We start from the raw sequence: 16,279 nt of genomic DNA, 5'->3' as shown, positions 1-16,279 counted from the left end.
AATAATAATAAATCAAGTATGTGTCCGAAAGGGAGCAGGAGGAAGCAAACACAAAAATATATAAAAAATATACTGCATATTAAAGCAAACGATTGTAAAGGTAAAAGTATGAGCATAACAAATAAAGAAGTGTAATGTAAACATCTACATTATTATTATGATTATTTAATATATAAAGACTATATATTATTGAATTACAAGATTAGATATACTTTAGTTGATCTAAAATATTGATGTGTTCAAATGCTCTTCAAAACACAACTGAAAGTCCATGAAAGTTGTCTTTCTGTATTTGTGAATGAAGTTCCATCTCCTGGTTAAAACCTGAAATTGAAAATCTGGCAACGCCCTCTTGGAAAATAGTGGGAGGGCTTAACATTCCTCGATACTGGTCTTAGGCAGGTCGTAGGCAGGAAGCTGTAAACTGGAGTCTGAAATTAGGTGCTACATCTGTAAAATGCATGATCTGTTTGGTATTTTGAAAAATAAAAAGTATAAATATGCCTTATATTGGTATGGTCCTACACTATATTATTCAAATATAGCATGATAGGTTCACTTTAAAGTAATCTCAGCCAGTATACAACACATTGAATCATCTAAGATGATGAATGAACAGTGTTGTGCTAGTTACTGAAAACCAGTAACTAGTTACATTACTAGTTACTTCATTTCAAAAGTAACTCAGTTACTTTACTGATTACTTACACCAAAAAATAATGCGTTACTGTGAAAAGTAAGGTTTTAGTTACTTAAAAAAAGGGCTCCCAAAAAAAAATGCTCCCATTAATGCCCTTATAGCCTTCATTTAAGTACTGTTATTGCATTGGAGAATAATACAATCTGTTGATCAACTTGACATGCATTTGCATCACTGAACTCTGCTAAGCAATGTGGTCTATACAAACACAAACACAAAGATATGTTTCAAAGTGCCAATTTATCGTCGTCAGAGAGCGATTCCGGTTGATACATGGCAAAGGCTTTCCCAAAGTTAGAGCCGTTATCAGTAACCGTGGAGGTAACTTTTGTTGACACTCCATACAAAGAGTGAATGTGGTCAATCTCACTAGCAATAAGATCGTACGTGTGCCTACCCTTTATCCTCTTACAGGCCAACGCAGCTTTCTGGCGTTGTAAAGTGGTGGGGTTTATCCAGTGAGATGTTATCCCGAGGAAGCTTCTGTTGTGGACAGACCAAATGTCTGCGGTGGTCGAGATGTATTCCAGCCCCTCAAATGTTTTCTTTAGCTCGCTATCCATTTTGGTATATTCTTTCTCCAGGTAGTTGGATTGCTAGTGAGAGCCTTTTCTTATCAAGCTCCACTTTTGTGGAATCAGCTTCCAGTTTGTGTTCGGACGGCAGACACCCTATCCGTTTTTAAGAGTGCGCTTAAGACTTTCCTTTTTGATAAAGCTTATAGTTAGGGCTGATTAGATTCAGCCCCTAGTTTTGCTGATATAGGCTTAGTTTGTCGGGGGACATCTTACTTCTTCCTTCTCTCTGTCTATACCTGTGTACTCTCATGTTCCGATTAACCCAGCTTCCCCAAATGTCTTTCTTTTTGGTGTCTATATACGCCGGGATCCGGAGTCATGGATGATCCTGCGGTCCTGTGTCATGGATTGCGAGTCCTGGATCTTGAGACGTGGCTGCGGTCCTGGATCATAAGTCCTGGATGGATATCCTCGTGGATTCATCTTCTTATTATACACACATGCATTTCAAAACATTTGGACTACCTATGTTGCAAATGTATTATCTTTTCAATTTACACACGGCATCTATTGCACGTCTGTCCGTCCTGGGAGAGGGATCCCTCCTCTGTTGCTCTCCCTGAGGTTTCTCCCATTTTTCCCTTTAAACTGTGGGGTTTTCTCTGGAAGTTTTTCCTTGTACGATGTGAGGGTCTAAGGACAGAGGGTGTCGTATTGTCATACTGATATTCTGTACAAACTGTGAAGTCCACTGAGACAAATGTAACATTTGTGATATTGGGCTATATAAATAAACATTGATTGATTGATTGATTGGAAAACGTTTTGCGTCCCATATGCCGTGTGCCGCCCGGACATGGTATCATGCTTAGGGGAGAGCGGGGTAATGTGAGACATTTTTTACATTTGCTCTCCTGTAGGCGAGCTAAAATGATATATCAGTAAAATTTACACATTTCCCATTAATTCAGGATGTTTCCTAGCACTGGAAATGATCAGAATGTCTTCAGGACAAAGGGCAGTGAAAATATGATTGTTTTTTAAAAAGTGGTCTTGTGTCTCACTTTACCCCAGCTAAGGGGTGAACTGAGACAGACTAGAGAAATCAAGGGGGTAAAGTGAACCACTTACCTTTTCCACTTTTAAACTACCAAAACAACACATGTTGTAACAGTTAGAATCCTGACAGATAGATTGACAACCACACATTCCAAAACTAATGTCGGATGCGCAACATAATCATGGGGATTGGTCAATTTAGCACATTTTTTAAACAAAGTAACTCCAAACAAAGTCAAATACAACATAATATATTTCAAAGTGCTTTAATAAACATTCAATTAACCATTTAACCAGTTAGATTAGAACACGATATGATATGAACATCAGCTGCATATTTAAACAAGGCCTACTCTACATTCCAGCCCTGCAGGTTACAGGGAAAGGTGAAGAGTTGCTCTCTCCGTGTTGTTCCTCCAGGCCTATTAGGTTGAGGCAGCTTCTTCACCACATCACCTTTAGGAACATGTGCCACATCCTTTTCTTTCATAGCAAACGTGGGTCTCTCCCACTCTCTGTTGTTTCCCTGGGTTTTTCTGAGGAATTGGGTTAGTATTTCGTCCCCCTCAACCTTCTCAACCATGCCAACATAACGGATACTTCGGTGTTTTGTGGCAAAGTTGACGAGGACGAAGTCACCCACGGACAGATCTTTGTTTCCGGGGTCACTCCTCTCATCTTCAGAGCTCTCAAAATCATCCTCAAATGGGACAGGGTCATCACTCTCCTCCGAGCTGCTATCTATGATTTTCTTCTTGGGTGCCTTCTTTTTCGGTTTTCCCTTTTCTTTGCTATTTTGCTTTTTCCCTGCCAGTTTCTTTTGTCTCTCTTCATAAGCCTGTTCTATGATTTGCTTCCCTGGAGTATCTGTTAAGATGGCTGTCTTCACACACTTTCGTTTTGTTTGTCCTCTGGGGGGACATTTTGGAAGTGGTATGATTTCCTGAGGAGACACATATCCAGATCGTGAGACAGCTGGCGAGGCACATCCATGTGGACCATGCAAAGTGGATGGAATAGCATCAGCGAGTGGAATAGCATCTGCAGCAGGTGGTTCATCTGCAGGGGGTGGATAATCTGCAGGCCGTGGACCATCCGGATCATCTGAAGTGGATGGACCAGTGGATGCAGGCCGCAGCTCAGGGTTTGGCCGGTCTGACACCATGGATGGTGCAAACGCCTCCTCAGGGAAAATATCTCTGTTATATGGGAAGATCCCAGTGGACTTGAAGCCAGAGGTGATATTGCGTGTGTCACTGCTGACAAGAAGGCCTCGTTCACAAATCCTGCAATCTGATAGATGGAGACTGTTTTGCCAGGGTTAGATCTCATCCACCCATCAAGAGCTCGGCTGTATAGGGTCTTGAACGGGCCATACACCGTCACGTCGAGAGGCTGCAAGCGATGGGATGTGTGGGGTGGGAGGGTGAGCAGAACAATACCATTACTCTTTGCTTTCTCCACTGCCTTGAGTGAGATGTGAGCTCTCAGATTATCCAGGATTAGCAGCATGGGATGGTCAGGAGTGCACTTAGTGTGCTTTATCAAGTGATCGAGGAACTCAGGCCAGGTGTCTTCGTTCATCCATCCTGTTCTGGTGGAGGCACCTTTGGCTCCTGGAGGTGCTCCTATCATGAAGTCGTCCTTAAACCTAACTCTGGGGAAGACAAACATGGGAGGTATGGCATTCCCAGCAGCATTCACTGCACACACCACAGTCACCAGTTCTCCTCTCTCAGCTGATGTGATAGAACCAACTTGCTTTTTCCCTTTCTCTGTCACAACCTGAATCAAGTAGAAAGTTTAGAATCAATGGCATGTGCAATCAGTAGGCTACTATTGGTCTAAAGGTACATTTTATTTTGTTGCAGTCCATTCATTTTTTTCTAGTTCACAGGCTCACAACATTACTAATAGCATTAGTTTCAGCATTCTGCCAATAGCTAGCTGGTCATTATCACAAGCCACTCAGTATCAGTCTGCTGCTCTCTAGTAGCTTACCTGCCGTGGCTTTTGTACTGTAAAGACGCCTGTTTCATCCACATTGTAAATCATGTGTGGAGGAAATGTGTGTCTGTTAAAGAAGAGAGGCAAGGGAAGAACCTTATCAGAATCAAAACCAAATCTTACAGGTAAAGCCTCCATAAAACATTTGCAACTAAAGAATTAATTCTGTCACCTGTCCATCACTACAGCCAGATTTGTAAAGAACTCCCCCACTGTAGTCTTATTGAAGGCTGTAGCCCTTCCCAGGGATGTTGCCTCCGGAGTTCGGACAGAGAGATGGCGACGGGCTAGAAAGCTGCCAAACCACTCTACTCCTAAAGAGTGGACAATTCGTTATTATAAGATAAGCTTTGTGGCAAGATCAGTTGGCCTAAGTTGACCTACAGAATCATGTGATCTCTTGCGCACCCTAGCCTACCTGCACATTGTTTCTCCATCCAATTGGCAGGGACAGGGATATGGTTTTTGTCTGCATATTCAAATGCCAGTTCACGGCACTTAACTGGAGCAAGGCCATGGAACTGGTCAGCCAGTTGTTTTAAATGTTGGGCAAGCTCCTCCTCCATCTCATCTGTCAGTATTCTTTTTGCCTCAGCTACTGCACCCCAGGCTACTGATTTAACTCTCCCTTTCTCTATTTTCTTAATGAATCTTTGGAGGGTTGTCTTGTCGATATTTCGTTCCTTTCCTGCTTGTCTTAAGGACTTCTTTCCTTGCATGACCTCTGCAGCTGCACTCTCCATCTCTGTGAGGGGTGTTTGGCCCCAAGATGTCGTCCTGATGTATCGTCTTGGCATGATGACTTTTCTACAATGTTTATGACATTAAAATTAAAACATATGTATTGTAATATTAGACTAAAATATATATAAGACTAAACTTAACTTGTGCTTCATGTCGGGGTAAAGTGAGACACTGTCTCACTTTACCCCACAGCATCTGTCTCACTTTACCCCACAGCCACCATTTTAGAAAAAACAACATCTCTAGGCAATTCAGGCTAATCTTTAACTAGCATCAATCACATGGTTTTATATGTTGGAAGTTCATCAACATGTATGATATAAGTTTTTCAACCTGAATCAATTTGCTTTGATATTACAGTTGATTACGTTCGCAGTAAGAAAATTTACTTTTACATGCAACAAACACATTTTTGTGAAAAAAAATACTTACCACAGAACCAGCACCAACTTCTCCTTCATGACAAGTGGGGGGTGGGAAGGGGTTGAAAACATTATGGTCACATGACCGCAAATGTGTTTCTTTGCCTAGTTACAGCGGGTGTCTCACATTACCCGGTGTCCCACATTACCCCGCTCTCCCCTACTAGCTCCCAGAAAGCGGGTGACTCCACTGTAGAAATAGCCTGCACGTGTTCAACAACATACCGTGCAATGGCTTTATCCACTTTCACCTGACTAGCAGTCCCTAGGTTGAAATCCAGCCGCTGTTGCTTGGGTGGAGGTGGGGTGGCGTCGGATGGCTCTGGGTCTGTGGTCTTAACTAATAGCTTCGTCCCAGCATGTTGTTTTTGCAGATGTTTTAACAGATTGGAATTGCTGTTTTGAGCAGTAGATAGGATCTTTGACCCGCCAAGACACAACTTACACTTAACTAACACATTCTTTTCTTTATGCTCGAGAAAAGTAAAATAGTGAGCATATCTCCATGCGGAGAAACTCGACTTGTGCTCCGCCGTCGCCATGATAGTATTGTTAGTAGGCTAACTAAACACAAACATGCCCACAAAGCGTCTCCGCATGTGACACAGGAAGTATCTAAGTACATTTACTCAAGTACTGTACTTAAGTACAGTTCTCATCTCTGTTCGCCTCGCTGTTGGCGCCGCTCACCAACGTCTGGGAGCCGAGACTATATAAAAAAAATAACGGAGTAACGCACCATGTAGTAACGGTAACTGAGTTACTGAATTTAAAAAATAACGCGTTAGAGTACTAGTTACGGCCAAAAATAACGGCGTTACAGTAACGCGTTAGTCCCAACACTGTGAATGAATGCCTTTGCACTGAGGTATTCCATCAGGCATGTATCAAATATCTAAATGATCTCCAAGAAGTATTTTAGCTACACACCAGTCAGTGGTTTAATGTGCATTCATCTTGAACATGTGTAATATGAAAGCCGACCATAGTCAGTTTTTGCAATAACTGTCAGTGTGCACCAGAGGGAGCTGCACTAACTGAGGACTGCACAGCAGCATGCTGGGAAAACATGGAAGGGCTTAAAAAGCTACTTTGCTGTAAAGGACAAAAGACAACAAAAGTTACACAATGAGAGGGTTTTGTTTAGTAAACATTCTGGCTTGATGGACCTTAGATTAGAAAATATATCTAGAAAGGTACTGCGGCAAATTACTACCTAATTCAAGTATATTATAATATTGTCTGAAAATCTCAATTTATTCTAGTAATACTCAAATGAATATATCAACATTCTTTTACTACTGAGATAAGATTAGTAGTAGGATGCCAGTTTTTCTTAGCAAGGATTTTTCTGAGTTATGATGACTAAACTGTCAAGAAAAATGTATTGACAATTAAAAGGAAGTTATAATTTTGCTGCAGGTCCGACCAGGATGTGGAGCTTCTGCCAATGAACGCTGGAGTTTCCTACAGACTTCAACAGGAGGAGGAAGCTGAACCTCAGCCGGCCAGCAGTGAGTGTCTTGTTCAAATGTTATGTTTATTACATGAAGGGTATCGCACAATACTTAGGACACAAATCTAATCCCAAACAAATAGCATTCCAATAACCATCCACACAAAGGACAAAGCATGAATAAACATGAATATAATGTTGTTTGTGCTGTCGACACATGTTCTTTATCCCATAAAAGGTTCTATTTTTTTTAATGGATAAACTTGATAGCCCGGCACAGCATTAGCATTAGCAATGTTTGAGTCATTAAACAAACACGGTAAAATAACAAATGTACAGAATTCCTTCACGACATTTAGCCTATTTTAGATGTCAATTATTTCAAGTATATGTATATGGGTGTGTATAAGGTCTTGAACCCCCCCCCCCCCCAATGTAAACAACCTACTTCGTTTATGAATTAACGCTAATGACTAAAGTCTGAACTTTTACTAACTGTAATTCATTTAATTAATTGTGTCAAATTGTACACATGTGAACTCAGGCAAAGAATTTCCTTTATGCTGGTATTTGATCAAAATACAGTCTCTGTTGTACTTCCTGTTTTAAGGGATTTCAGATTTCAATGTGCAGTTACTTTGAGTTTACTCCTTTGTGTTCCCTTTAGTTCCAGTGGTGGGGGTGCTCCAGATGTTGGAGGCGCTCGGCGGCAGCAAGCTGGACAGTCTGAAGGAAGTCCTGGTGGAGAGGGAAACACTCACCCTGGGGAAGGAGCTCGGCAAAGGTCAGTTCATGATGACTCAGCAACAATTATCGAGACTTTGAATGCAGGGCCACCATTTGCAAACTGGAAACAGGGTGAATAATACTGTGGATGTCTCCAACACTTCCTACAGTTCAGTGTTAAAGCAGCCTAGTTCACTTTCACACAGGAGAGCAGAGTCCCACATCCAGCAGTGAGTTCTTCCTTTGAAAAACAAAACCTTAACCACAATCTTTTTCCAAAATGTTAGAAAAGGGTTTTAGTTACTTCTTTTAAGTCATCAGTATGATTGTTTCCTACCCTGCAGCACAGATATTGTAAATGTAGAAAGGCTGCAATGAAAATAAGTTTAGTGTAATAAATAAATCGATCCACTATCATTTGAAGGATTCAGTAGGCCAAATAAAATAAGATTGATTCTGATTTTAAGATCATGGTGATGGTATATTCATATATACATATATGAAATAAATAAACCATTAATCATCACCACATTTTATTAAACGTTGCTTTTTATTGCTAAGCATATTGTCATTATGTCCACGACTTAATTGTAAGGTTGTAGTGTAAAACCTTGGTTATGTACTGTGGAAAGTTAATTGAAATGTTTTTCGATAGTAAAGAACATGGTGATAAATGCTGCAGATAGTCTAAAATATAATCTGACACTACAGATTAAAAACTGATTTCAATTCATGGTAGAAGAGAAGTCAGAACACTACCAAAGTCATGAAGATACATAATCTAGCAACCCCAAAAGTCTGAACCAAATGTTTTCCTAATCCATTTAGTAGATTTAGAAGTGTTTCAGTGAATGACTGAACACTTGGACCTTCTAATTGCACTCGAAGTGAAGCAATGTTATGGTGATCCATCCAAATGCTGTCGAATCTTCCGTTTTGAAAAAAGAAAAGAAGTATTTTACTTGGGAGTAAAACTGTGTGTTAAAATCATGTGTGTTCTCCAGGAGAGTATGGATCAGTCTATGAAGGGGTCTTCTCACCAGAGGAAGGAGGGGACATGAAGGTGGCTGTGAAAACCATGAAAGGTGGGGACTGAAATGAACCCTTTATCTAAACTCAACTGTACTTCTACTTATTTTGTGTTTTTATTCTCTGTCCTACAAATCCAGTTGGAATCCACAGCCAGGAGGACTTGTATGACTTTCTGAAAGAGGCAGAGATCATGAAGACCTTTGATCACGAGAATGTGGTCAGACTCCTGGGTAAGAAACCACCTAATGTTTTCTATCGGGCTGTGATACTGTGTTTCTTCAGAAATGATTAGGACACATCCACTTCCTCTCCGGTCCCACAAACCATTGCAAGCTGGTCATGCTGGTTGTTGGTATTTGCATTGAAAGGCAGGTTCATTTAGCTAGAGGGCCGTGTTCATACACATTTCAGAATCAGAATCAGGATATCTTTACTGTCATCATACATAGGTATAACACTATTTTGTTGGCACCCCTCACTGCAGTAATGGAAATAGCCACAAATAAATAAAAGCAGTGATAAAAGCAGAGGTAGCAGCTATGACAGTACGCTGCAATGAAATGGCACTTTGATTAAATTAAACGTCAATGTACAGTTACACATTTCACAGACTGTAACATTTAAATATACAAAGCTACAACAATTTTAATATAACTGTGTTCACAAAAAGATGCTTAAATTAACTAACGTCACATATTTCTGTTGTCTTATATAAGACACTTAGGTTAAAAACATGTTATCGATTTTTAGTTTCTTTCTTGCACTGCGTTTGATGTTGACAAGTACTGAATTAATTTTCTTTATGATATATATTTAGGCTAATTTAAATCATCTTTATTTGAAATACATTTATTTTTTAATGCAGTTGATGGAAACCTGAATAAAAAAAACTACACTTTGCTTTTGATTAATGTATTAAGCTTAAACAGCATTTGTAAACTATTGCTGTTGCTACATCTTAGATATTAAATATGTTGGTCTCTTCTTTGCTAAGGTTACATTGTTACATACACTTAGAGGTGGGGTAGGTCATTTTGGAGAAATCAGCTCGAGTGCGCTAGAATTTGAAAATACACAGCCGGAAAAAATCTGCCACTTCCTTACAGAGCCCACTTTTAAGTAAAACACACGCACAAAATTCTTTATTATTCCGCTGGGTTATTTTGCGCTGCTTCTTCTCCCACATTGAACAACGCAGAAACTCCGTTCAAACATGAAAACGTTCAGCTCGGTCGGGAATCAATGGCTATTACTTTTATCATTCATAACTTTCATAATTCCAGAGATACATCCCATAATTCATCAAGTTTTTAACATGGAAGTCAATGGAGAACTCTTCAGACTTCAACAATCTTCATGCAACTTCAACTGCTAACTGCTCCTTCTTCAACTGCTAACTGCTCCTTCATACTTTCACTCAGAAACCTCATTCTAACTTTAAAATGTTACACATCTTTCTGACATTAATCGTGTAACACAACTTTTAGATCTGATTCTTACTTTTACAGTTACGTAAACAAATATATATGTATATATATACAGAAAAAATATACTTTTCTGTATATAAACAAAAAGTGTATCTCGAGTTTCTCAAACGTACCTACCCCACCTTTAACAAACCTGTTACAAATGTGTTGTTCAACAAATTTGAGCCTTTGCCACATTTATTTGATCACAATGGAAACCTTTGATCTCTGGACACTTCGTTAGCTCAAATATAAACACCTGTGTCATGGAACACGATGATTTCATAACTCCAACTGACATGCTCAGAGCAGCAGACTTCAGATAACGGTTAATGGTCCTGCCCTCAACAGCTCTACGCCAAATCTGAGATCTCACCATAGGCTGTTGCCATGGATCCCTCGCCATAAAACATGATGTCGCTGTAACTCCAATGGACACGGTCCGGTTGTCCGACAATCTTCACCTGTATATTACCTCTCCAAGCCTCAACAGCTCTACGTCAAATCTGACATCTCACCATCAATCAATCAATCAATCAATCAATCAATCAATCAATCAATCAATCAATCAATCAATCAATGTTTATTTATATAGCCCAATATCACAAATGTTACATTTGTCTCAGTGGTCTTCACAGTGTGTACAGAATATCAGCATGACAATACGACACCCTCTGTCCTTTGACCCTCACATCGTACAAGGAAAAACTTCCAGAGAAAACCTACAGTTTAAAGGGGAACATGGGAGAAACCTCAGGGAGAGCAACAGAGGAGGGATCCCTCTCCCAGGACGGACAGACGTGCAATAGATGCCGTGTGTAAATCGAAAAGATAATACATTTACAACATAGGTAGTCCAAATGTTTGGAAATGCATGTGTCTATAATAAGAAGATGAATCCACGAGGATGTCAGCAATCTTGTGGGAGCCATCAGGGAAGTAGTATGGTGAGAGTCTGGCAGGACCGCAGAGACAGGTTCAGCCACGACTCGAAGTCCAGGACTCAGATCCAGTGCTCAGGATAAAGGATCCAGGACACACGACCATAGCAACAGGATTAGCCTCGACTCAGGATCCCGGCGTATATATGGACACAAAAAAGAGATTTGGGGGAAACTGGGTTAATCGGAACATGAGAGTACACAGGTACAAACAGCCAGAAATACGGAGTAAGGAGCCCCCCCCCAACAGTCCAAGCCTATAGCAGCTAAACTAACGTGTCTAAATACATGCACCTTAGGATAGGTTGATGGAAAATGGTAGCAAGTAAGAATTCGGAAACAGAGGTGGACAGGCACACACAGGGAAAAAGGTCCCCATTGGAACCTGAATTTGTCAGAGGTAGGAGTGGGTCAGTGACTACGTTTCACACTCCCCGGCCGGGCTAGGCGTTCTCTGCAACATGTTACCCTCTAATAAACCTCGAGAGGTCATAGAGGGGAAAGGTTTGGATAAAGTTTGAAAAGATCTAAGTTTTTAGGATTTAAGTGAAAGAGTAAGAACTCAAATGTATAGGTGAAGAGGCACAATGTATCTGCATCAATGCACTCTTATTAGATTATTTTATTTTATCACTAAAAGCTTTATCAAAAAGGAAGGTCTTAAGCGTACTCTTAAAAACGGATAGGCTGTCTGCCGCCCTAACACAAACTGGAAGCTGATTCCACAAATGTGGAGCTTGATAAGAAAAGGCTCTGGCTCCCATTGTACTTTTAGAGACTCTAGGAACAACCAACAACCCTGCATTCTTGGAACGCAATGCCCTAGTACAGGGGTTGGCAACCCGTGGCCCACGGGCCGCATGCGGCCCTTTAAGCCCTCTGCTCTGGCTCCCTTGAGTTTAGACAAAAATAAGAAGGAAATAAAATAAAAGTATTTGTAGGACTATTTATATTTTGTTGCATGGTCGAAAATGTTTCGTATCTTGTATTTTGAGGTGATGCTGTGACACATAAATAAAAAACAAAACGGTTTTAATTAGGTCAATTAAAAATATGCGTCACATCCTGCTACGGTCCCGCGCGAGCGCCTTTTCTTGGAGGCGCTCGCGCGGGGACCCCCGGCTCGATGAGCGAACTATGGATAAATCAAAGAAAAGTACCGGAGGAACACAGGAATTAAATTCTGTGTGGACAGAGTTATATGCTTTCACAGCAAACGATGCTGGTTTACCGGTATGTTTGATATGTAGAGAGAAGTTGTCAACGGTGCTGCAGCCTTTACGTATCGAGGAACAACAAGGGAGAGGAAGACAGCTGACAATCTTCAGTAATAATTTAATGGGGTATGTAATTTATTTCAGAAAACACTTTTTGTTATATTCCATGGAATGCTCTTAACGTCCCGATAGCAATGAATATATGAAATGCCTTGACAATAAATACATACAAAAATTAATCTCTGGAAGCCGTAGCGCTGTAAAAAGCACGACCAATCATTTTAGCCGACCCCGCTAAAATAACTGGATGGCCTACCTGCCTGTCAGCCTTCCATCTGTGCACAAATTTATCTCGTGCTCTCATTGGTCATGTGCGCGTTCGTGCGTGTTGGAGGAGGGAATCTGTAAGAAAGTCTGAAGGAAGAAGCCTATTTTTTCCGGTTGTGTATTTTCAAATTCTAGCGCACACGAGCTGGTTTCTTCATTCTTACCTACCCTACCTTTAACTCGTTATAGGGTGCAGCTATATGTTTTGTTTATTTCAAAGTGGGCCCATTTTAATAATATTTTTTTTCCCTTCAAATGTGCAGAAGACTCCCCAAGTGCTGTGTTTAATTTATTTTAAAGTAGGCCTGTGTATTATTTGTAATTCTCCTTATAGGAGTTCTTTGTTTCTTATTAGAGGTTAACAGTTTTATATAATGTAATAAATAGCCTAATAAATGCAAAAAAAATGTAGTTTTTGTCTGATATAACAATAAATACAACTTAGCTATCAAGCTATGAAATATGTTTTGCGGCTCCAGACAAAATATGTTTGGGGAAAAAGGAGCAAAATGGCTCTTTTGGTCAAAAAGGTTGCAGACCCCTGCCCTAGTAGGACAGTAGGGTATAATGAGTTCTTTAAGGTAAGATGGCGCCTGCCCATTAAGGGCTTTGTAGGCGAGAAGAAGAATTTTAAATTATATCCTGTGTTCTATAAGGAGCCAGTGTAAGGCAGCAAGAACAGGAGTAATGTGGTCCCTTTTCCTAACTCTGTTTAGTACACGAGCTGCAGCATTTTGAATCAGCTGAAGCGACTTGACTGACTTCTTGGTACACCCTGATAATAAGGAGTTACAATAATCCAGCCTTGAAGTAACAAATGCATGGACTAGTTTCTCTGCATCGTTTTGAGGCAAGATATGCCTAATTTTGGCAATGGAAGTAGATGGAAGTAGGCGGTCCTTGAGATTGATTTTATGTGGGCGTTAAAGGATAAATCCTGATCAAATATAACACCAAGATTCCTTACTGTCTCACTGGAGGCCAAATTAATGCCATCCATAACTAGTATATCTTTAGATAGTTTGTTCCGTAGATTCTTTGGGCCGAGTACAATGAAAATGTTCAAAAAGTGCTCAAACTTGTGCTAACAGTCCAGCCGTGAAGACATCTACGGGACAGTTTTGAAAGTTCTTCAAATGCCGTTGCCATGGCAACACAATGCTCGCCATGAAACACAGTTTTCTCATAACTTCAGTGAAAATGCTCCAAACGGCCCAAAACTTCACAGGTTTGGTAACGATGCAGCCATCAACGCATGTAAGCGTATTATGGGATGTCATCAAATGCCATTGCCGTGGCGACAGATCATTCACCATCAAGTTAGTTCAAAAGTTTGCATTTCAAATATTCTGCTGCTTTTCCAAGCCTTTTTACTTTATTTTCTTCTCTCATCACACATTCAAGCCCCCAGTGTTCATGTATCATTTCAATCTAAATTCTTCACTTTCTTCTTACACATTACATTTCAGCATAGCAATTCAGTGTCAGCTTTTCAGCATAAAGCATTCCCACTAGCAATTTCTTCAGGAATTGCATTCTCTAGTTGTTATTGATTTTCTCTTGTTTGTATTTGCATTGCATTTGATATTGAGGTAATCACAGAGTTACCAGTTTATATTACTTTTATATTTTGATACTCAGATTAGGTTACTGATTATATTTTTTATATGTAACAAGTTGTTGTAACTGTAATTACATTTTCAAAGTAGCCCTCCCAACCCTGGTAAAGGTTCATCTATTGTACCAAGAGAGAGTCTTTTTCTCTCCTCTGCAGCCGCAGCGACCTTGTGAAATATATGTGTGTGTGTGTGTGTGTGTGTGTGTGTGTGTGTGTGTGTGTGTGTGTGTGTGTGTGTGTGTGTGTGTGTGTGTGTGTGTGTGTGTGTGTGTGTGTGTGTGTGTGTGTGTGTGTGTGTGTGTGTGTGTGTGTGTGTGTGTGTGTGTGTGTGTGTGTGTGTGTGTGTGTGTGTGTTTCTCTCGCAGGGGTGACTCTACAGAGAGAGCAGGACTCTCCTCTTCCGGTGCCCCTGGTCATCCTGCCGTACATGAAACATGGAGACATGCGCCGCTTCCTCATCGCTACACGATACGGAGACATTCCTATGGTGAGGATGGCAGCTCATGTATGCACATCAAGGAGGAAATTGCAACCCCAGCACTTGCGAAAATAGACAGTATTTTTGTAGAGTTTGTCATCCTTTAAATTGGTTTCATATACAATAAGATTGTAATTAAGTAATTGCCGAAATACAACATGTTAACATTGGTTCTTACTTGTTCATAACACACACCAATAGTTAAACTCTGAGTCTAGAAAAAGGGTTCAATGAAACATCACTCATTCTTTCAAATGACGTTTTACAGTGACCTGTCACTAAGACAAAAGAAAATCTTCCTGCAATATTTTTATTTTGTCTATGACAAAAATAATGTTGCAAACTTTTTTCAGGGAGAATAATAATATTATAACTTAATAAAAATAAGCCTTTGACAAAGAAAACACTTTGATTAAACCCATATAAATTAAGCAATACAAGGGAAGACACTCAAATGGACACATAAGCATTATACAAATAAAATATTTAAAAGCTTAATTCTGCAAACTCACTGGACTGTACAGTACATTTACAGTACTTATGTACAATTTTGAGAGACTTGTACTTTACTTGAGCATTTCAAATGTTTTGTTTTTCTACTCCACTACAGTTCAGAGGTAAATGGTGTACTTTGACTCCACTCCGAGTATTTAATACCTTTAGTTACTTTACAGATGTGGATGAATGATGTGAAATATAATCAAGTGTTAAATCAGACTTCAGTTCCACCTGGAGTAAATTACATTTACACAGTCATTCAAACTAGCTGCACCTTTACCAGCTTTGAGAACACTTCAATGATCAATCATTATAAAACATATCATATATATTATTCTGAAATGGACCAATCTGCACAACGACTACTTTTACTGTCGCTACTTTCACTAGATTTTGATGATAACGCTTTTCTACTTTTACTTGAGGAACATTTTGAATGCAGGACTTTTACTGTAACAGAGTATTCCTACACTCTGGGACTTCTATTTAAAGGCCCTGACACACCAAGCAGTCACCAGGGAACTCGCCGATGCCGACGCCGACTGTTGCGTCGGCGTGTTCTCCTGCGTCTCGGGCCCTTTCTCATTTCATCAAATCCCCCTCCTCGACTCCTTGACTCCTCGACTCCTCGACTCCTCGGTCCTCCGGTAGTGACCCGGAAAAGAATTTCAGCGTGCCATGTTGAAGGACATCTCATTTCTCTAAATGCACTTCGAGGACCGAGGATCGAGCGTCGAGGATCGAGCGTCGAGGATCGAGCGTCGAGGAGCCTCTCTGGAGGAGCTATAACCGAGGATACACTGATGGGTCCTCCACAGTCCTCCACGGCTCCTTCGTGGATGCATTTCCGGGAACGGAGATGTTTCAAAGAGTTGTGACGCATGGCCGGACTTATCTCAGCCAATGACAGCTCTGCATGCATCTCCTGGATATTATTTTATTAACTGCTATCATCGCGACGCAATGTTTACAGTCAGTGAGAACAGCTGTGAGGTCCGTGCAGAAAGCAGAGCAGTGTGTATAATATATATCACTCAGTATAACAGTCCTACTCTCTTTATTTGCTTTAG

The 16,279-nt window shown here is 40.4% G+C and overlaps 2 protein-coding genes across 7 annotated transcripts in view; one reads left to right on the top strand and one right to left on the bottom strand.

Annotated features, from left to right (window-relative positions):
- Window positions 1-16,279, top strand: part of LOC307033304 (tyrosine-protein kinase receptor TYRO3) — a 56,024-nt gene that overhangs the window by 31,343 nt on the left and 8,402 nt on the right. For all 5 annotated transcript variants that reach the window (XM_079671711.1, XM_079671710.1, XM_079671712.1 and 2 more), the window contains 5 exons: window positions 6,873-6,964; window positions 7,574-7,690; window positions 8,637-8,717; window positions 8,802-8,894; window positions 14,599-14,720. In XM_079671711.1, the coding sequence (XP_079527837.1) occupies window positions 6,873-6,964; window positions 7,574-7,690; window positions 8,637-8,717; window positions 8,802-8,894; window positions 14,599-14,720 (505 nt within the window). The remainder of the gene's footprint in view (window positions 1-6,872; window positions 6,965-7,573; window positions 7,691-8,636; window positions 8,718-8,801; window positions 8,895-14,598; window positions 14,721-16,279) is intronic.
- On the bottom strand, window positions 3,142-5,551 carry LOC307033310 (uncharacterized protein). Of its 2 annotated transcripts, XM_079671734.1 has the most exons (5): window positions 5,461-5,551; window positions 4,703-5,091; window positions 4,457-4,598; window positions 4,279-4,351; window positions 3,142-4,062 (listed from the first exon to the last, which is right to left on the bottom strand). In XM_079671734.1, exons 2-5 carry the CDS (start codon window positions 5,079-5,081, stop codon window positions 3,163-3,165), a joined length of 1,494 nt encoding a protein of 497 aa, XP_079527860.1. In that variant the 5' UTR covers window positions 5,082-5,091; window positions 5,461-5,551; the 3' UTR covers window positions 3,142-3,162. The 2 variants fall into 2 exon arrangements, with proteins under 2 accessions (XP_079527860.1, XP_079527859.1); XM_079671733.1 differs by lacking the exon at window positions 5,461-5,551 and having other exon boundaries at window positions 4,703-5,389.

Source organism: Notothenia rossii (genome assembly GCF_949606895.1).
Source record: "Notothenia rossii genome assembly, chromosome: 3".
NCBI classification, from domain to species: domain Eukaryota; kingdom Metazoa; phylum Chordata; class Actinopteri; order Perciformes; family Nototheniidae; genus Notothenia; species Notothenia rossii.
Note: the sequence above shows the minus strand (reverse complement) of the source record. Positions and strands in the feature narration are given on the sequence as shown.